The 22,705-nt window shown below is 40.0% G+C and overlaps 1 protein-coding gene across 1 annotated transcript; it reads left to right on the top strand.

The window, feature by feature from the left end:
* The first annotated feature begins 971 nt into the window (after nt 1-971).
* Nucleotides 972-18,052, top strand: HINT3 (histidine triad nucleotide binding protein 3). The gene is made up of 5 exons (XM_005890127.3): nt 972-1,444; nt 6,408-6,525; nt 9,921-9,990; nt 11,095-11,221; nt 15,440-18,052. Exons 1-5 carry the CDS (start codon nt 1,244-1,246, stop codon nt 15,470-15,472), a joined length of 549 nt encoding a protein of 182 aa, XP_005890189.1. The 5' UTR covers nt 972-1,243; the 3' UTR covers nt 15,473-18,052.
* Nucleotides 18,053-22,705: the final 4,653 nt, after the last annotated feature.

Below are 22,705 nucleotides of genomic sequence, written 5' to 3'. Positions count from 1 at the left end.
CTCCTTGAGCAACAGAATATAAAGAAACTAAAGGACTAAAAATAACTGCTTGCAAGTTTTGAGCAAGCTCCAGGGAGTTGGTGATGGACTGGGAAGCCTGGCATGCTGCAGTCCATGGGGTCACAAAGAGTTGGACAGGACTGAGGGACTGAATTGAACTGAAGTAAAGCCTGAACAAATTATAAACAAGGTACAAAAAGACCAAAAACCCAACTGCTACTTCTGTGATGTCCTGAGCAGAAAGAGGGTATTACTCATGATCCCTGCACACAGCACCAAGGGGGTGGGGGGTGGGTGGGCATACCTCCTAAGCCACCCCTGCCAAAAGACCCCCAGATCTGCCCCCGCCCTCATCCCATTTAAGGGACCAACTCATGCGCCCCTCCCAACCCAGGGAACCAGCAAGGAATGTGTTACTCATTTTTCGCTCTTTCCCGAAGCACAACTCCCAAGAAAGCCTGAATTTCTTGTCAGTTTCTTAAAGTTTCTAGGTCAATTCCTCGTCAATTTCTATGAAGTTCTGGAATATGTCAGACTATAAACTACAGGATTCCGCATTTATCTGTGTATGAAGAATGAGATAAAGCCCACTATTTTGATCTAGCTGGTGCTGTCAATAATAACAACAAAAGGTAAAAACAGGTGTGAAGTTCTGTTTGATATTTTGAGCGTTATCACCTAAGATTATCATTATAGAAAATGGATACCCAAAGCATCAAAGCTCTAGAAATGTTCATTCTCGTAAAACCTACCAATTTTTTAAAACTTTTTTTTTTTTTTAAAGACATCATTATACACTCGAGGCACTTTATGTTGCTGGCTTCCGGGAGATGACGTTCAGAACGGTCAATAAGTGCCATTCGGCTCCCGGGTAGAGCGCAAACGTGATGTCATCGCGGCGTGGGGCGCGAGCCGGCGTTGTGGCGGAAGTCCTGAGTCGTTACCACCGAGACGCACGGGGATGGGCGACTGCCGCCGGTGGCGGCGGCTCTTCCGTGTCGCGTCCTTGCGCGCCCCCGCGTGGCAGTCAGCGTGAAGGCCAGCCTCTGGATTTTGCGGCTCCGCGGCGAGTCACCTTGCGGCTCCGGTCGCCCTGGATCCGCGCTGTGCCCAGCTCCCGGCCCGGCCCAGCGCCAGACGAGGGGCGACGCCTCGAGGTAAAATCTAGGAGGTGCAGGAGGCTAACTGCAAGAGGCCCTGTTGTCCCGGAGAGGTCTCTCAGCGGCGCAGAAGAGCGGGTGCGATGATGGAGGAGGAGGAATGCGGTTTAGGGAAGTCGTGTGCCCGCTCTGAGCCAGTGGCGGCTGCCCAACCCGCGGGGTCCCCAGGGGAGACCCCCGCGGTCGCCGCAGAGTCCCCGGAGCTCGCGAACTACAGTAGCAAGTGCGTGTTCTGCCGGATCGCGGCGCACCAGGATCCCGGCACCGAACTCCTGCACTGTGAGGTGGGCTGCGACGCGCGACCCGGCGCGGGTGGGATCCGGAACGCCCTAGGGGAGCTCCGCTTAGGGCGCCTCAGCTCAGGGGGGCCTCGCCGGCGTGGATCGGGTGGGGACGGTCCTGGGTAAATGGAGCTGGGGGAGGCTGGGTGTCCTAGTGATACAGACAGGCTTGTTTCTCTAGGCGCCGGGAGTGTCGCCAGCCTCGTTTACTGTTCTAATGGGAGAAAATGTAGATATAAAACCTCTCTCCGCAGCTGCCGAGGTGGTCGGTGGACAATAGTGACCTCTGATTTTATTAAAGGAACCTCCCCCTACCCCACCTCCCCCCACTTTTCTAGACACTGCCTTTACGTTCTGCAAATATACTAAAAACAAACTAGTAGATAATAGATGATGGTCACTGTGAAAAGCATCACAGTGACCCATTTGTTAGATTGAAAATAGGTTGGCAGAAGTGGTCCGTGGTCACACAATTAGTTAATGCATTCTGATTTCCACTAAAGAGTCCAGTTCCTTAGAAGTGTTATTATCAGTTGGGATATGTGGAAATTTTCAGAGCATTTAGACTTTGCTCAGATATTTAAAAACAGATATCGGGTAGGCACTTTCGTCTACCAGCTTGACTGGCCTTTAAAGAAATAGTCTTTTGAAAGAATCAGCTCCAAAGATTCTGGGCTTTGTTTTTGTTTTGTAGTAATCATTCATTGGTTAAAAGTAAATTGAATTCCTTCTAAGCACTGTTGGAGATTCAGTGGGGAGCAAGGTAAATAAAGGCTAGTAGTCCCTGTCTACATTTTATAATCTAAAGGGTGGAGTCAGTACCCACAGAAGAGGCAGCTGATAGTGCTCCGTGCTATGGTGAGATGGTTTTACTACCTGCAGTATTTTGCAAGGCCCGTGGGAGGGGCACCTGACCAGACTTGAAGGGTTAGGGAAGAGCTTCCAGAGGAAGTGAGACATGAAAAAATAAGTATGGTCAGGTGAGGAGGAGGAGAAAAGAATGTCTTCGGTAAAGAGAACCTTCCGCGGTTTGATCTCTGCCACAGGCGAATAGAAATTCAATCTAACTGGAGCACAGATAGAGTTTGAAAGGGTGAGTGGTAAAAGATGAGGGTGGAGAGGTAGGCGAGGGCCAAGTTATTAAGGCTGTTGTACTTCATGTTAAGCAGTTTGGGCTTTATTTAAAGAGTGAAAGGAAGGAAGCTCCACAGTTTATTGCTACTGTTGATGCTGGGTTGGAAGAAAATGGTTGAGGTCCATGAAAACGTTTGATCTTTGAAAGATCATCTGGTACCCTGGGGGAGAATGATTGGGAGAGGACCAGGCTGGAGGCATAGAGATTGGTTATGAAGCTGTTGAGGTAATCCAGCCTGATATAAAATGTAATAATGGGGATGAAGAAAAGCAGATCAATTTAGGAATAATTAGGGGTCTGACAATGCAGAGGTCTGCATTTCTAGCCCAGATGATAGGAACTGCCAGCTTATAGGTGGAAATTGAAAAGAGGGAAATTATCACCGCACGGATGAAGGAGCCTGGTAGGCTGCAGTCCATGGGGTCGCTGGGAGTCCTACAGGACTGAGCGACTTCACTTTCACTTTTCACTTTAATGCATTGGAGGGGGAAATGGCAGCCCACTCCAGTGTTCTTGCCTGGAGAATCCCAGGGACTGGGGAGCCTGGTGGGCTGCCGTCTATGGGGTCGCACAGAGTCGGACACGACTGAAGCGACTTAGCAGCAGCAGCAGCAGCAGCAGGACATATTTGTAGGGTAGTGAAGGGATCCCTGCACAGAACTCTAAAGAACCCTAACATCGTAAGAGACAGGTAGAGGATGAAGACCTGTAAAGGGGACAGAGAAACAAAGGGGAAAGTAGGAAAGCGAAGAGAAAGGAATATGTTGAGGAGATAGGAATTGGCAGCAGTATCTACCTTCCCTCATCCTCATATCTGGGTTGGATGACTCTCCAGTATGCATGCAGAGAGGCCAACTTAGATTAGAACTGGTTTTGTCCCCAGGGTGATGACCGCTGACCTTCAGGAGAACAACTGCAGTGCAGTGATGGGCCAGAGGGCAGATCGCTGATGAAAACCTCAAGATTCAACCTAAAACATTGAAGACAGCAAAGACAGACAACTTCTGAAGGAAGTTTGGCAGTCTTGGGGAGTAGGGAGAGATAGTGGTAACTACAGGAGGAGGTGGAGTTAAGAGAAAGTTTTATAAAACAGGGAAGTCTTTGGTGTGCTTAAATCCCAATGGGGAGGTGCCAATGGAGAAAGGTTTAAACTGGCCCCAAGAGGTAGAGCTTTGTCCCTGGGAAAGAGGAAATTCAGTCACCCGTCCATTACTCAGTATTTACATGAGTGCCTTCTGTGTGCCAGACACTGCTGGAGGCATTGGGATACAGCAACAAATAAAATGAGCAAAAATCCCCATCCTCGAGGCGCTTACATTCTACTCACAGGAAATAGACAATAAGCAACATAATAAATAAAATGCATAGTTTCTTAGATGGGGAACAACAAAAGAGAAAAGGGATGCAGTTTTAAAATTTTAGTAAGGAAATGCTTCACTAAGAAGGTGGCATTTGAGGACTTCCCTGGTAGTCCAGTGGTTCAGAATCCGCCTGCTAATGCAGGGGACACGGGTTTGATCCCTGGTCAGGGAACTAAGATCTCATGTGCCCTGGAACAACTGGGCCCGTGCACCACAACTGCTGAGCTGGAGCCCATGCCTGCATGCCTCAACGCAAGAGTCCGTATAACACAACAGAGATCCTGTGTGCCACAGCTAAGATCTGATGTAGCCAAAGAAATTTTAAAAAATTAAGAAAAGAGGGTGGCATTTGAATAAAGCTCTGAAGAAGGAGAAGGAGCAAAGTATATCATTTATAAAGTACAGCTATGTCATATAGAATATGACAGATATACAGTATATTTGTGATATTAAAATATCATGTGGTGTCATTGGAGATCAGCTTGTCAGTCACCTAAAGTTTAGATGAGCAGTATGGATACTGATCATTTCATGGCAAATAGATGGGGAAACAGTGGCAACAGTGTCAGACTTTATTTTTTGGGCTCCAAAATCACTGCAGATGGTGATTGCAGCCATGAAATTAAAAGATGATTGCTCCTTGGAAGAAAAGCTATGACCAACCTAGACAGCATATTAAAAAGCAGAGACATTACTTTGCCAACAAAGGTCCGTCTAGTCAAGGCTATGGTTTTCCAGTAGTCATGTATGGATGTGAGAGTTTGTGTAGAAAGCTGAGCACCAAAGAATTTATGCTTTTAAACGGTGGTATTGGAGAAAACTCTTGAGAGTCCCTTGGACTGCAAGGAGATCCAACCAGTCCATCCTAAAGGAGATCAGTCCTGAATATTCATTGGAAGGTCTGAGGCTGAAGCTGAAACTCCAGTACTTTGGCCACCTGATGTGAGGAACTGACTCATTTGAAAAGACCCTGATGCTGGAAAAGATTGAAGGCGGGAGGAGAAGGGGACTACAGAGGATGAGATGGTTGGATGGCATCACCGACTCAATGGACATGAGTTTGTGTAAACTTCAGGAGTTGCTAATGGACAGGGAGGCCTGGTGTGCTGCAGTCCATGGGGTCGCAAAGAGTCTGACACGACTGAGCAACCGAACTGAACTGATGGATACTGATAAGGAAGTTCATGATACATGTACAATTGCCTTTCGTCATTATTCTTGTTGAAATCAAGATTATTGGTATGCATATGAGGTCCTTGTCCCAGTTGAATTTTAGTTCTTGGAATGGAGAACTAATGAGCAACAGTGCATTCTGTCAGTGTTTTTGAGGGAAACTATGCTTAAGGCAATGGCACCCCACTCCAGTACTCTTGCCTGGAAAATCCCATGGACGGAGGAGCCTGGTGAGCTCAGGCCATGGGGTCGCTAAGAGTCGGACACAACTCAGGGACTTCCCTTTCACTTTTCACTTTCATGCGTTGGAGAAGGAAATGGCAACCCACTCCAGTGTTCTTGCCTGGAGAATCCCAGGGACCGGGGAGCCTGGTGGGCTGCCGTCTATGGGGTCGCACAGAGTCGGACACGACTGAAGCGACTTAGCAGCAGCAGCAGCATGCTTATTGATACTGATTTTAGTTTTTACTTAATTTTTAAGTAGGAGAAATTGAATAAGCTTATTTAGGGAATATAGATTTTTCTCTTGGAAAAGCTTGAAACTCAAATGTTAATAGATTGAAAGATTCACTGTTTTGTTTCCTTTTCTTTTTTCCTTACATTACTATGTAGAGTTTATAAAACAGAAAACTGATGCCATACAAAGCTTAGCACAATATACTGGAGTTTGTTTTCAATATTTTGAGTCTTTTTTAATGCTGTAAAGTGGCAAATAAAAAAAATTTTTGGAAAAAGTTTTAAAATGTAATCCCATGTAGATGCTAGATGATGCTATAATTGAAGAAAATGTGACTTTGGAAAAAAACTAAATTTAAAAAAGAATTTATCAAACTTGCTATGATTCTGTTGTCACACCTTTAAAAGTAGGCTCTTCCCCTCCGTGGGATTTTCTAGGCAAGAGTACTGGAGTGGGGTGCCATTGCCTTCTCCGAAAAGTACATATTAGGAGGAGAAAAACCTTAGGGTAGAGATGGAGAAATATATAATGAAAATTTTTTAAAATTTGGGATTATAGTAATGAATTTAATAGCTTCATTCATAATTTTTTCCTTGAAATTGACTTTAAAAAAGTCTTTTTCTTCTCTGGGATAAATGAGTGTCTCATGAAGGAAGCTAAAGCTTGTGTTTATGGACATAATGCATAATCACAAAATTGCCCAATGGAGATTAGTTGTAACGTAAGTACCATTTCCGTATCAGACTGAGATTTATGATGTCTGACACATGCCTCAACTGCATTAGGAAATTCTTTTTAAAAATTTAGTAACAAATGACACATTTTTTTTTTTTCCTTTAGAATGAAGACCTAGTTTGCTTCAAAGATATCAAGCCAGCAGCACCTCATCATTATCTTGTGGTACCAAAGAAGCATTTTGAAAACTGCAAATATCTAAAGAAAGATCAAATAGAACTCAGTAAGTGGATGGTGGTATTCTTCACGGTCATATCATCTTGAACTGGCATCAGTGATGGCAGTGACAATTGAAATAGTTGAGACAGGTATTGTGATAAAGGAGCATGTGGCTTTTTAAACTGTCACTATGAAAAATTTCCAATATATACAAAAGTAAAGAAAATATTTAGTATAACCTTTATGTCCTTATCATCAAACCTCAACATTTATTAACTCGTGGCCAGGCTCCATAGTTGTGGCACACAGGCCTAGCTCCTCTGTGGCACGTGGAATCTTCCTAGATCATGGATCGAACTTATTTCTCCTGCACTGGCAGGCAGACACTCTACCACTGAGCCATCAGGGAAGCCCTTTAAGTATTTACTTTTTTTTTTTTAAGAGGAAGAAATGTGTTTATGCTTGCTTTTCTTTTTCTAATATTTCTTCATGAAAGCTTTTATAACTGTTGCAAATCAAATGTTCCTAATTTTGAAGCAGCATAGTAGATGTTTTGGATTTCATTATATAATACTGTTTTTACTGATTTTGTGTATATTTGAATCTCTTCATAATAAACCTTTAAAAGTCAATGCAATTAATTTTTTTATGGTCTTTAAAGTTAGGAAAATAATAACCATATAGAAGAGCTTAGTAACAGTGTCAAGCCCTGTGACTATAATTAACATTAATAGAACTTCACCTAACTATAGAATACATATTTTGTTATGAGCACATGTTTACCAAGATATACTCTGGACAATAAAGTAAGTCTCAGTACATTTTCAAATGATCAAAATCTTATATGTTGTCTGATGACAATGGAATTACATTGAAGAAATAATAAAATCTAGAATAGTACTGAATATTTTTAAATTAACCCACTTTTAAGTAACTTCTAAATAGTTCAAAAAAGACAATATTTTGAATTGATTGGTAATAAAAATATATATCAAAGGATTATAGAATGTAGCTAAAGTATATAGAGTAAAATTTATAGCTTTAAGTGCTTATGTTAGACAGGGAGGTATAAAACCAATGATCTGTTTTCAGTTTAGGACACTAGAAAGAGGCAAGCAAAATCAGATAAAAATAAGAATAAAGAAGGAAATAATAGAGTAGATACCAATCAATGAAATAGGAATGAGACAATTGGTTTTGCTTAATGTAGTTTGGAGTTGATTTTAAGTGAATGCATAACATAATTGTCATGTCTTCTCAATGATCTATTTTTATCATTATAAAACATTCCTTAATCTCTGGAAATACTTCTTGTGTCTATTTTGTATGATATTAATTTAGATACCCCAACTTTCTTATTACTTGCTGTTTGCCTTGGGTATCTTTTTCTATCCTTGTGTTGTTGTTGTCATTAAGTTGTATCCAACTCTTTTGAGACCCCGTGGACTGTAGCTTGTCAGGCTTCTCTGTCCGTTGGATTTCCTAGGCAAGAATACTGGAGTGGGTTGCCATTTTCTTTTCCACGGGAGCTTTCCGACCCAGGGATGGAAGCTGTGTCCCCTGCACTGGCAGGAGGATTCTTTACCACTGAGCTGCCAGGGAAGCCCCTTCTATCCTTTACTTATAATAAATTGAATATGTATATTTAAAGACGTGAAGATAGCAATGTAATTGCATCTGGCATTTTAAAAAAACAATATAATGTGGAAATCTCCGTCTTTTAACCGGAGCATGTAGTTCAGAAACATTTAGTATAACTATTGGCATAGTTGGGTTTAGGTCCGCCGTCTTGCCATTTGTTTTCTATTTGTCCCACTTGCTTTTTGTTGTCCTGTTTCTTCTTTCCTGCCTTTCTGTGGTTGATCAAACATACTTTTTTTTTTTCAAACATACTTTTAATATTCCACTTTAATTTATCTCCTGTCATTTTAGCCAATTTTCTTTGTATTTTTTTAAACTAGTTGCTATAGCGAAATTAAAATACACATCCTACAATTATAACAGCCTACTTAGAATTAGCATTGTATCAATTCAAAATATGAGAAACTTTGCAACACTTTGTTACTGTTGTCATTTATATTTCATCTATATACTTTATAATGCCATGTTACTGTTAAAATGATTAAATAGTCATATGTCCTTTAAAGAAATTAAAAGAAAAAACAGTCTTTTTTATTTATTCAAATGTTTGGCATCTTGGGGGTATTTTTTTTTCTCATTTTATACTTTCGAGAATGGTTTTATGTTGAAAGCAAAAGCAAGTTGAATAATCACACAGGTCTCCATATTGAACCAGAAACCAGGCAACATTCATCTGAATATTTTCAGTTTAATTTGTCATCCAGTTAAGATCTCTGGACTAGATTTATGGTGCTGAAAGTCCTTCTCCATCTTGTTACATGGGCAGTAGCATGCTTCTACCATCTCTCTCTTAGTTTAAAATTTTTTCATTGAAGTATAGTTGATTTTCAATATCGTGTTAGTATCAGGTATACAGCATAGTGATTCAGTTATACATGTATGTATATATATTCTTTTTCAAATTCTTTTTCCTTACAGGTTATAACAAAATACTGAGTATAGTTCCCTGTGTTTTACAGTAGGTACCTGTTGGTTATCTGTTTTACATATAGCGGTGTATATATGATAATCCCAGCCTCCTAATTTAACCTTACCCCACCCCCTCAAATCTTGGGAGACTTTTGAAAGAAAGCAAGATACAGTTTGGCTTGAGCTTTTTTTTTTTTGACTGAGTGGTACTGACCTTGTCATGGAAGCCTTCCCACTCAAGCCTGACTTAAGAGAAGCAAACTGATAGCAATGATTTTAAACCTCTTATAAAACTATCCTCTGCAGATTCTCTCACTTCTTCTCTTTTTAAATGCTTGATTACACCATTCAGAAACAGAAGGGATCTGAAGTTTGGCACTGTGCTTGAAGATACCAGGTTGCCAAAAATGTTTTAATGGGGAAGCATATCCCATCTGAAGACCGTGAAACACTGAGACTAAGATGCTAAGGCAGATGAGAGTTTGGAAAACAAAACAAACATTTAGTCACAGCAGGGCTAGTGTATAGGGGGTGTCATATTCCTAATTTAAGTTCAAAGGCAAATTCAAAGTTTTCTTGTCTTCTTAACTCAGACAAGTTTTGTGTAGATACTTGGTTTCCTTATGATTAGAATTAGACCACAGCGGATCAGATGTCCTAAGTAGTATCACTTGATAATATCCCTCAAGAGCTGTTTAGAGTCAGCTCATGTGTGATAGTTTGTGATAGGTTGAACCTTCATTTCAGGTATTGATCAGCAAACGTCTCAGTAACAGAGCTGTTGAAGAAGTCTTTAAATGTGTATCTATTTGATATGACTTTTTACTAGGATCTAAAAGTTTGGGTTAATAACTTGGTAATGAACTTAATGTCTCCTAGAGCATAATGTAGTTCTTTCCTGTTTTACAGTTGAGAACATGGTAACTGTTGGAAAAGCCATTCTAGAAAGGAATAATTTCACTGACTTTGAAAATACAAGGTATGTCTACTTCCAGATAGAAACCAATACATACAGTTGGTTTTTCTCAAATGTTATTTCCTCGGGAAAATGAAAGGAGAGATGCAGAGTTCATGGTTTAAATGAAGTTTTCCTGAAAGTGAACATATTGTTCATTAGTAAATTTAATAAACAAAACTTTTCACATCTCAACATCTTCTAATAAGCACCACTTAGAGTTTAGACAGACAGGAATATTCAAGCAGTGGGCAGGTAAAACTAGTTACTTAGTCTTCTTTGTTCAGTATGTGCATTCCTATAAAATTGTGTATAAACTGAATTTCCTTAGGGAAAAAAATCTAACTTACTTTTAGTATTCAAGAAACTTAAAGTGATGAAAGTTTTTTTAGTGATGCTAAGGAAATGACCACTTTATTTAGGAGAAAGCATGCCATCTACTGGTCATGTCTTAGAAGTAAGGACTCCCTACTTCTACTCCCTGTCCAGTGACTCAGCATTTTTTAGGAAAATTAAAGATAATATGATAAGAACTGAAAGTGAAAGTGAAGTCGCTCAGTCGTGGCTGACTCTTTGCGATCCCATGGACTATAGCCTACCAGGCTCCTCTGTCCGTGGGATTTTCCAGGCAATAGCCCTGGAGTCGATCTTTGCGACCCCATGGACTATATAGCCTACCAGGCTCCTCTGTCCATGGGATTTTCCAGGCAATAGTCCTGGAGTGGATTGCCATTTCCTTCTCCAGGGGATCTTCCCAACCCAGGGATCGATCCCGGGTCTCCCACATTGTAGACAGATGCTTTACCGTCTGAGCCACCAGGGATAAGAACTGAAGTAAGATATAATGCCAGCTCAGAATTAATAAGAGTTATACAGTGCCATAATATTCTGTGAAAGCTTTTCTTGATGAGGACTTTATCTTACTGTGAACCTCAACATGAGAAAGAATGGTGTGAATACTCTGAAGTTCATGCAGAAAACCAGTGGAAGAGTTGTTTGAGTGGTCATCTGTCTACCTTAGGTAACCTGTTCTGGGTATCTTTAATACTTATGTGTTTTAACCTGAAAATATAGTTGTAAACTATTGTAGAACTAATCTGTCAGTTATCTCGTACTTTTCTGTTTCAGAATGGGTTTCCATGTGTCACCATTCTGTTCCATTGCCCACTTGCACCTTCATGTTCTGGCACCAGCTGATCAGCTGAGCTTCATGTCAAGATTGGTTTATAGAGTGAATTCCTATTGGTTTATCACAGTGAGTATTACTGTTATGCTAGCAGCATACAAAAATATTTGCCCTTTTGGTTGTAGTTTTTCTTTTCTTGGCAACAGTAGATACTTACTAGATTTGGTCATCTGTTTTAACATACTATTTGCACATATCCAAAATAATCTTTGTAATTTGGGGGACTTTCCAGGTCATCAGATCTGTAGGAAGAGACACCGTGGTCAAGTCTCTGAATTGTAAGCAGAGGATATGATATAGAAGTTCGTGGCATTAATAGTTCTGAATTCTGGCTCCATTAGTTATTCAAGTGACCATGTGCAAGTTACTTAAACTTTTTAAGGCCCAAGTTTTTTGTCTACTACTGACTTATAGGTAATAGTGCCTGCCTCTAGGGTTCAGAAGAGGATTGATGATTTAATTAACATGGTGCAGTGGTAAGGAGTCTGCCTGCCAATGCAGGAGGTGCAGGAGCCGAAGGTTCGATCCCTGGGTCAGGAAGATCCCATGGAGGAGGAAGTGGCAACCCGCTCCAGTATTCTCGCCTGGAAAATTCGGTTGAAAGAGGAGCTAGGTGGGCTATAGTCCATGGGGTTGCAAAGAGTTGGACACAACTGAGCGACTAAGCACAGACACACACAAACACACACATGTGCACAAAGTGCTTAAAACTGTACCTTGCAGATAGTAAGGGCTCAGTAAATGCAGCCTGTATCATCATTAGCCTCTTCGTAAAAACAGAGAGGCAAGTAGCATCAGCCACTAAACCTGAAGTTGAAGCTGTGAGTCTAAAAAATTGAAGAATTCTGCTTTGCTAGAGCAACAGTAGAATAGAATTCTACTGATTATAAGCTTGTAACCCGACAGTCAAGCTTTTAAATTATTAAATTTATTCAGTTTAAATTTAGTCAAGTTATTAAATGACTCTGTCTTTCCAGGGCCACTTGACTAGTAATTTACCAGTTTCTTATATGTCCGTGATGATAAGGTGACCTGTAGCAGCTATATCTGAAAAACCATCAAATTATAAATTAAGTAATTACCATTAGTTAATATGTATTGTTATTATAGTCATATTACAGAAGAAATGAAAAAACATTTCATTTTTAGAAACTTCATATTTCAGACTTATTATCTCTTTCTTCAACTTGTCCAGATTATTTTATTTAATTAAAAATATATTTAAGATGTACATGTGTGCATGCTTAGTTGCTTCAGTCATGTATGACTCTGTGTGACCCCATGGACTGTAACCTGCCAGGCTCCTCTGTCCATGGAATTTTCCAGGCAGGAATACTGGAGTGGATAGCCATGCCCTTCTCCAGTGGATCTTCCTAACCTAGGAATGAACCCCTGTCTGTTACATTCCTGCATTGGCAGATGAATTCCTTACCACTAGTGCCACCTGGGAAGCCAAGATGTATGTGTACTTCACATTAAAAAATGGGACATTTTGTAGGAAGCTGGTGTGGTCTGTTTAAAAGATTGGTATGATAAAAAAGAGGTATTTTTTTTATCTGTATTTCTCATTTTCTATACTATGTTTTATAATAAAAAATAATTTAAATACATTTTTATAACTTCTAAACTGTATTCCTTAAAAGATTTTTTAGTTGGGAAAAAAATGAATGAACAAAGTTATGATATCTGTTAATGGTTCATCCTGGGAATCTGAACTCTTCTTAAATATAGATATTAAATATGTATTATGAGACTTTGAAAAAATCAAAATAAAGATATTAACATTTATTCTGAAATCTTATATAGTATTCCAGATATATAAGATGATTGAGTAAAAATATCTGAAATAATACAACTAGAAGACCTTAGTTTTTATTCTTTTTAAATAGATTTTTTTTTTTTTTAAAGAATTTTAGGTTCACAGCAAAATTGAATGGAAAGTTCAGAGAGTTCCCATATATCCTGTGTCCCCACGTACTCACAATCTCTCCCACTATCAACATCCTACACCACAGTGATACGTTTGTTATAATCCGTGAAACTACATTGATATATCCTTATCACTCAAAGTCCATAGTTTTTATTAGGGTTCATTCTTTGTGTAGTATATATACTGTGGCTTTGGACAAATGTATCATGACATATATCCAACACTGTAGTACCATGCAGAGTAGTTAAAGTGCCCTAAAAATCCTCTGTGCTCTGATACTCGTTTCTCCCTGCCCCTTAACCTCTGGTAACCACTGATTTTTTTTTTTTTTTTCAAGTCTCCAGTTTTGCCTTTTCCAGAACATCACATAGTTAGAATCATATTGTATGTAGCCTTTTCACTTCTTTCACTTGGTAAAATGCATTTCAAGTTCCTCCATATATAGTTTACTTCTTGATTTTTAAAAAATAATTCTTACTGAGCTTTGGCTGTGCTGGGTCTTGGTTGCTGCACGGGCTTTTCTCTAGTCTTGGCGAGTGGGAGCCACTCTCTGCTCATTGCGGTGGCCTCTCTTTGTGGAGCACAGCCTCTAGGGTGCACGGGCTTCAGCAGTTGTGGCACATGGGCCCGGGAATTGCAGCTCCTGGGTTCTGGAGAGCAGGCTCAGTGGTTGTGGTACACAGGCTCAGTTGCCCCACAGCCTGTGGGATCCTCCCTGGCCAGGGATTGAACCCTTGTCTCCTGCATGTGCAGGCGGGTTCTTTTACTGCTGAGCCACTAGGGAAGCCCCCCTAGTTTACTTTATAAAACTTTAGTGTTATATATTTCTTTTTCTTTTTGAAACTTTCTGACAAATAGGCAATGTGGATAAAAATCTGCCTATTTATATACAAAATATTAAATAAACACCTTTCAGTTCAGTTCAGTTCAGTTCAGTTCCTCGGTCATGTCCGACTCTTTGTGATCCCGTGAATTGCAGCACTCCAGGCCTCCCTGTCCATCACCAACTCCTGGAGTTCACTCAAACTCACGTCCATCAAGTCGGTGATGCCATCCAGCCATCTCATGCTCTGTCATCCCCTTCTCCTCCTGCCCCCAATCCCTCCCAGCATCAGAATCTTTTCCAGTGAGTCAACTCTTCACATGAGGTGGACAAAGTACTGGAGTCTCAGCTTCAGCATCATTCCTTCCAGAGAATACCCAGGACTGATCACCTTTAGAATGGACTGGTTGGATCTCCTTGCAGTCCAAGGGACTCTCAAGAGTCTTCTCCAACACCACAGTTCAAAAACATCAATTCTTCTGCACTCAGCTTTCTTCACAGTCCAACTCTCACATCCATACATGACCACTGGAAAAACCATACCCTTGACTAGACGGACCTTTGTTGGCAAAGTAATGTCTCTGCTTTTGAATATGCTATCTAGGTTGGTCATAACTTTCCTTCCAAGGAGTAAGCATCTTTTAATTTCATGGCTGCAGTCACCATCTGTAGTGATTTTAGACCCTCAAAAAATAAAGTCTGACACTGTTTCCACTGTTTCCCCATCTATTTCCCATGAAGTGATGGGACCAGATGCCATGATCTTAGTTTTCTGAATGTTGAACTTTAAGCCAACTTTTTCGCTCTCCTCTTTCACTTTCATCAAGAGGCTTTTTAGTTCCTCTTCACTTTCTGCCATAAGGGTGGTGTCATCTGCATATCTGAGGTTATTGATATTTCTCCCGGCAGTCTTGATTCCAGCTTGTGCTTCTTCCAGCCCAGAGTTTCTCATGATGTACTCTGCATAGAAGTTAAATAAGCAGGGTGACAATATACAGCCTTGACGTACTCCTTTTCCTATCTGGAACCAGTCTGTTGTTCCATGTCCAGTTCTAACTGTTGCTTCCTGACCTGCAGACAAATTTCTCAAGAGGCAGATCAGGTGGTCTGGTATTCCCATCTCTTTCAGAATTTTCCACAGTTTATTGTGATCCACACAGTCAAAGGCTTTGGCATAGTCAATAAAGCAGAAATAGATGTTTTTCTGGAACTCTCTTGCTTTTTCCATGATCCAGCGGATGTTGGCAATTTGATCTCTGGTTCCTCTGCCTTTTCTAAAACCAGCTTGAACATCTGGAAGTTCACAGTTCACGTATTGCTGAAGCCTGGCTTGGAGAATTTTGAGCATTACTTTACTAGCGTGTGAGATGAGTATAGTTTAAAAACAATTGAGAGTTTTTCGTAAGATTTTTAGGAAAAGAATATGTAGTATCCAGCTCTTCTGTTGTGGCTTATTATAATAGGAGTGCCAGTAAAATTATTTCATATAGGCTATGGTAATTAGAATAAAGATATGTTATTTTTTTAATTGCAGGCTGATTATTTGATTGAAAAACTAAGAACATGAAAATGTCAACAGTGGAAGATTTCCTAATCTTGGCTCAACATAGACTAATATTTTCATCTCTTTGAAGTCTAATTACAATTGTAAGGTTCACTGGGTTTTATGAGAAGCTATTACTGGGTAGCCTTAAATTGTTTCTTCATGTTTGTTTCCTGAAATGTGTGATATAATCATATAAATTCTTTGTCATTGACTTTGTTTTAATGGCTCCTGTCTAAGGTATAAGATACTCTAGATAAAATCCCATTAAAACAAATTCTGTTAATCAAGAAGGGCTCTGTATTTTTTTAAGAAATTAAAATATTTTTATTTCTCTGTAAGTAGTCAGTTATAATAGTGATTTATTTATGAAGAATAAACTGGTATAAAAGTACTTTGTTGGAACGTTTGTTATAGGAAGGAGAGAAAGAAATTACTTATTGATTGTTCTGTAATTTTACACGTAAAATTTCAAAATAAAGAGTACCATACTACACAGTGATCTCTGATCTTGATGGAAAGAATTGTATATGTGTCACTTTTTACTCAGACTTCAGATGCTGGTTTTCACTTCCTGAAACCTAGCATCTTTGTAATAAATTGATACTGAAAGCTATATAGTATATATATAAAATTAACTTTTCTCTAACAGTGAATTTGCTACAACAAATCAATTTGGTTATCCAAGAGAATTCATTGTAATGGAATTTTACCTGTAAGAATATAAATGGGGAAGACACATGAAGTGGTTTTATTAATATATTAAAAACTGGAGGAAGCTGCTGCTTGATAATTTGTTTACTATACCAAATGAAAATTAGAATTAAAAAGTGATTAGACCTGTGTTTTATCATGAACAAGCCCTGACTTGAAAGTAGAGATGGATAGGCGTGGATGAGAAAATGTACTTTCATAATACATTAATATTACTGATAAATCATTTCATGAGACATATTTGTTTAGGAATTTGGTGCTAATCTACACTAATAGTAGCGAATGTGAATGAAAAATAAGCACTGAAAGCTGATCTTACGTTGTGCCAGTGTATAATTGTACCATGCACATGAATATAAATGAACATAAGGATTAAAGTATTGATCGTGGAAATAATCTGAGAAGACTAGTTTTTTTTTTCTTCCTTTTTGGGGGGCATTATATTAAACATAGTTTTAAGTAATGAAATACTTATTACAATTACAATGTTTAGTTACAACCTCTAGAGTCAATATTGTCTAGTTCATTTATTCACTCAACAAACATTTGCTGAGCATTTAAGTTGTACCAGGCACTGCCAGGATCAGGAAATATAGAAGTGAGAAAGGACCATCTGCCTTTAATTGCCAATACAATGATCAGACAAACGCAGTGAGTACAAGTTGGTGTGTTAAGTATCAAAGTGTCCATAGCCGTGTCTATAGAGAGGGAAACACTGGAGACAGGTGGCAGAACTAAGTGCTCATGACTCAGTGTTAGGCAGGTGGATCGTGGACGTTAAGGCCGAGAGACGAACGTGCACTTTCCTTGGGTTTTGCCTCCATTATTATTTACTTTACAATTGAATATCCGGATTCCATTGTATTCACTGGAGGTGGAGAGAGGGGTTGCTACTGCTACTGCTAAGTCGCTTCGGTCGTGTCTGACTCTGTGCGACCCCATAGACGGCAGCCCACCAGGCTCCCCCGTCCCTGGGATTCTCCAGGCAGGAACACTGGAGTGGGTTTTCATTTCCTTCTCCAATGCATGAACGTGAAAAGTGAAAGTGAAGTCGCTCAGTCGTGTCCAACTCTTAGCGACCCCATGGACTGCAGCCCACCAGGCTCCTCCATCCATGGGATTTTCCAGGCAAGAGTACTGGAGTGGGGTGCCGTTGCCTTCTCCGGAGAGAGGGGTTATGGGCTCTCAAAATCATATTTACGAGTTTGTCAGCACTACTGTATTAAGTAGCTTGCTGAGCACCTACGCAGATTCGCAGTCACACGTTCCTATAAATCAGTTCAGCCGTGACCAGCTTCTTCAGGAAAGGAGTTTTCAACATGTGCAACGTGTCGTGCTTTGTGACCTTGTGGTGACATAATGGACAGTATATGATAGTAACATGTAAGCTTTTTAAGGAATTCTCAGAATTCTCAGATGCCCTATGGGCTTCACAAAAAATGTTGATTAGCCATTTGATTTAATCTGTATGGGGTTGTACCCTCTCATAGTAAGCTTTTTTCCTTTGCTGGAAAACCCTTGGAGCCTTAAATTTTTAGTGGCACTTCTCCTGTCAAGGTTAATAATTGAATTATGACAACTGAAATTCACTCAGCTTTTGCAGTAATTTAATTATTAGGTTTATTTAAGTATACAGTTTAATTATTAGTTTATTTATTTAATTATTAATATCTGGTAACGCTTAGCTGCTACAGTTATAACATTAGCTCAGTAAAAATGCTAATTCATAACCTGTCTTAAAAATGTTTAAAGTAGTATCAAGAGCGTTATTAATGCATGTTGTGATACTATTTTTGGTAACTGCAGAATTTTAAAATTCTTAATAATGAACTGTTTCAAATTGTTTACTTAGCTAAATTTCTGCTAAATAAATATGGAAAAATATTGTGTGAAATTTTGTCTCTCTGGACTTTAAAAAATTTTTTTGTTTTTAAAAGATTGTGCTTTTTTAGAGTAGTTTTAGCTTCATGGCGGAATTAGGAGAAAGGTACGTAGATTTCTTATACTTCCTGTCCCTACACATGCAAGGCCTCTCCCATTATCAAGGTTCCCCACCAGAGTGGTGCATTTGTTATTAATACAACTGATTAACTTACATTGACACATCAAAATCACCCCAGAGTTGATAGTTTATCTTCAAGTTTACCCTTGGTGTGGTACATTCTGTGGGTTTGGACAAATAGATAATGAATGACATGTAGGGGTTTCCCAGGTGCCCAGCGGGTAAAGAATCCACCTGCAATACAAGAGATCCGTTTAATCCCTGGGTCAGGAAGATCCCCTGGACGGCACAGCGACCCAGACCAGTATTCTCGCCTGGAGAATCTCATGGACAGAAGAGTCTGGTGGGCTACAGTCCATTAGGGTTGCAGAGTCAGACACAACTGACACGACCGAGCACACGCGGATGCTCCCTAACGACCTGTATCATTATGGTATCATAAGACTGTGTATTGAAGGAAGCTAAAACAAAAATCAGTTCATTCCTGTAAGTGCCCAAAGTCGCTGCCTTTCCAGACACTCATCCTCTCTTGCCTTGAATGTTACTAGAATCTGTCGACTGGGCTTTCTGCTTCCGTTATTGGTTCCGTTCTAACACAGCCTCCATCAGAGTCCATTCTAAATTACTGACCCGATTATGCAATTTTCTTTCTTATGAAAACGTCCATTTACCATCAAGATTATTCAGCAACCTTTTCAGCTTTATCTCCTGTTCTCATAGTCCACATGCCAGATGTTTTTTACTATTTCAACTAAACTGAGCACACCTCTGAAAATCTGTTCACTTTTAAAGGCCAGGTTAAAACGTTGCCTCCTTAGGGAAGTCATGTCTGATACTTCCCATCCCCAACCACAGCATTATTAAATGTACCATCAGCTGTGGTCCATGACATTTTATTTTCCTAGCATAGACCTTACACAGTCTAGCCAGGAAATATGGTGTATTTCTTGCCATTGGATTTAAAACTCTTAGTTGGATGATTTTTTTATCCTTGTATTCCCACTGCCTTAACCCGGTGACTGATGCATAATACCACTCAGGAAATATTGTATTTTAATTTCTGCGTCTCTTAAAACATTACCATAACAAACCAAAATCTGGTCAAGCACCATGATTTAACGATTTCAGGCAGCTTTCAATCCCAAAATCAAGAGTACAACCTAGATGTTAGGACCTTCCTGGCATTACAGCAGTGTCCATGACCAAGATAACTCAGGTTTGAAACCTCAGAGATTCCAAAGAATCCACCCACATGAAGCATTTCCTGCAGCTAACAACCGTACCTTTGCAGGGCAAGAGGAAAGCGTTATCTAGCTCCTGCCATCTTGTTGACTCACTTTTCCTCTACTTCTTCTCTCCTTGCCTTGGGGACACATTTATCTCACTTTCACTCTGGAATTTAAAAACTTGCTCTGAAGCCTCAGTTCTAATCACCATGCCTGGGCCACAAGAACTCACCTACCTTAGGAGGTTATACTGGAAAATCACCATGGACGGGGGAGCCTGGTGGGCTACAGTCTGTAGGGTCACAAAGAGCTGGACACAACTGAAGTGACCTAGCACAGGAGGCTATATTAGGTATTTTCTCAGCTAAGGAGATTTATCTTTGATTCTCATTCTGGCTAGTAAGAGAGGAATATTTTCTTGTTATATTTTCTGAGAAAATATTTGCAGTGTTTTGCAAATTTATCACATAAATTCTCCTCCCAAAGGTGGGTGCGAAGAAGGCAAAACATGCTATTATCTCTGGTACCTGGGACTCAAAGCCCATCCATCATCCATGCCCCTGTCTCCTCGGCAGTGATTCTCAAACCTCATTGTGCATTCAAATCACCTTGTGGGCTCACTGAAAACAGACTACTGGGCCCTACACTGGAGTGTCTGATGTAGGGTGGGACAGGATTTTGCATTTCTGAGTGGTTCCCAGGTGATATGCTGGTGGCTGCACAGTAAATAAAAACTGAGGAGTTTTTAAAAAATAACTGTGTTCAGGCCACATACCAGGCAAATTATAGAGTCTCTGGAGATAGATTCCAGGCTTTGTAGTTTTAAAAAGTCTTCAGGTAATTCCAGTGTGCAGTTAAACTGGAGAACCTGTGTCCTATGGGATTGAATAAACTTCTCTGGGCCCTATTACAGTAGATGTTCAAGAAAATCTTTCTCTGGGACCTGAAGCTAACTATATATGATTATTTTCCTACTCGTGGGAAGCAGCTAGGATCAAGAGATGGTGATTATTGGGAATTGTACCTAAATAAAAATCTGTGTGTGTTTTTTTTCCCCTAGGAAAGCTGCACACCTACTTAATATCTGCAAACAAATGGTGGCCCTAGTGGTAAAGAACCTGCCTTCTACTGCAGGAGATACAAGAGACAAGAGTTTGATCCCTGAGTTGGGAAGATCCTCTGGAGCAGGGCATGGCAACCCACTCCAGTATTCTTGCCTGGAGAATCCCACGGACAAAGGAGCCTGGTGGGCTACATTCCACAGGGTTGCAAAGGGTCAGACACAACTGAAGCAATTCAGCATGTACACTTGTCAAAAGCCTTTATTTAGATATCATATTTTGCTTCTTATATTTTAGGAAGGAAAGAAGGAAGCAAGAGAAGGAAAACGAGGAGGAAGAAAAAGACGAAAGATCTGGCTCAGATAAAACACATGCACTGTGAACTTACGCCTAGTACACAAGTTCTGCCCAAGAGAAGTAGTAAATGGCATTATATGGCAATAAATGGCATAATAAATGTACATAAATGTACAAAGATGTGCAGAGCCACCTGAGCTACAAAGCTGAAGCCTGGAGCAGTGCAGATGATACCCAGGTCTTGCATGGCCTTGTATTTGAAGTGGAGTAAAAGACTGAAACCATTTTTTCATATCTTGCAATCGATCTCATTGCAAACAAAAGAAATTAAGGACAGGCCCTAAGACGAAAGGCATCCCTAATTTTGGCAGCAGCCCCTAGGTCAGGCTCCTTTTGGAAAAATTGTTTTGATTTCATGCAGTTGCTCAGTTGGGGAGAGTTGGCTTCCAGCCTAACTCAATCACATCTGCCTGGAAGTATATGGCCCTTGATTATTTGAAAGTGGCAGGATGACCAAGAGAGAAGGCTGAATCTCCAGCCTGTTTCCCTTCACACTTTTTTCTATGCACAGATTGTGCTTCACAGGAAGCAAATTAGTTGGTCTAGTTTGCAACTGGGACTTCAGGTTTGTTCTGGGGAGTCTTTCGACCAGAAGATGGAATCTACTTTTATCCTCATCTAGAGATCTTGCTTGTTGGAAATTTAGCCTCCAGGAGCTGAGTTTGAACTCAGAGTCCCACTTTGTTCCGTTTTGTTTCCTGAAAGCAGCCAGTTTTTTTTTTCTCTTTTCTTCCTGAATTATCTTCATTAAGACTGACAATGCCGAGTATTCTTTTGAAATCCTGTGAAACAGAACTCCCTCAGGAATGCTTCATATAGTGAAGTTTTCACTTCTTATATGACTTGTTACAACAAATACGTACTTTTTGAACTGCTCAGAATCCCCTTGCTTTTAATTTGTTGCAAAAATCTAGCCTTAATACATACTTTTCTCCCTCTAATTGATTCACAATCCCTGTGGTTCTTTGCGACACCTAAACACTTTTCAAGTGTTAGATGTTCAGTTAGATGTATGGTCCCACTTCTGCTGCTGGGCCTGTTAACTCTCCTTTCCTAGCTTCACTATGTCCTACTAGTCTCAACACTGTAGTGACCTATTATAACCTGAACTCAAAATTCTCCTCTCCTGACTTCCCGGGAATACCTCTGGGTTTTTAATATGAGCAGCCTATCCCAGAAGCTCCAATCTCACAAGAGGAGCCGGGTCTCTAAGAGATCTGTCTGGATAGATGAAACAAAAATGGAGCTTTGGATCAGCTCCCAGAAGACAGAATTTGAACCTCTTAACTCCTTCCAGTACTTTTTTTTTTTTAGTTGGAGATGCAAACTATGATATATAGAATGAATAAACAGCAAGGTCCTACTGAATAACACAGGGAACTACATTCAATATCTGATAATAAACCATGGAAAAGGATATGAAAAAGAATATATATATGTAGAACTGAATCACTTTGCTGTACACAAGAAACTAACACAATACTGTAAATGAACTATACTTCAACAAAATGATTTTTTTTTTAAATTGTAAGTCTCTAGATGCTAGTTTGAACACCAAATTCCCAAATCCATACCTTCCTGCTGCTCCTTAACTACTCTAGAAAGCCCCAAAATGTTGAACAGTTCTAGCTGTGATTCCTCCAAAGGCAGTTTAATTGATCTCAGAGTAGTTTCACACTAACCTTAATGGCCTATGCAGGGTTAATTTCTATCTCCCCGGACCATGTAGCCAACGCTTTGAGATTCATGATGCAGATGCTCTCCTGCTCATTTCTGGAGTGAAGAATTAGTGGTGATTTAGTTATGAACCTTAGCTTAAAGGATCTCAACGTGAAAAATCTGTGAAACTTGAATTCATCTGGGTTCTCCTAGGGCCAGTATTCTCACTTGGTATTTC

This window comes from Bos mutus, chromosome 9 (genome assembly GCF_027580195.1).
Source record: "Bos mutus isolate GX-2022 chromosome 9, NWIPB_WYAK_1.1, whole genome shotgun sequence".
In the NCBI taxonomy this organism is placed as follows: Eukaryota; Metazoa; Chordata; class Mammalia; order Artiodactyla; family Bovidae; genus Bos; species Bos mutus.
This window is presented reverse-complemented; position numbering and strand designations above follow the sequence as displayed.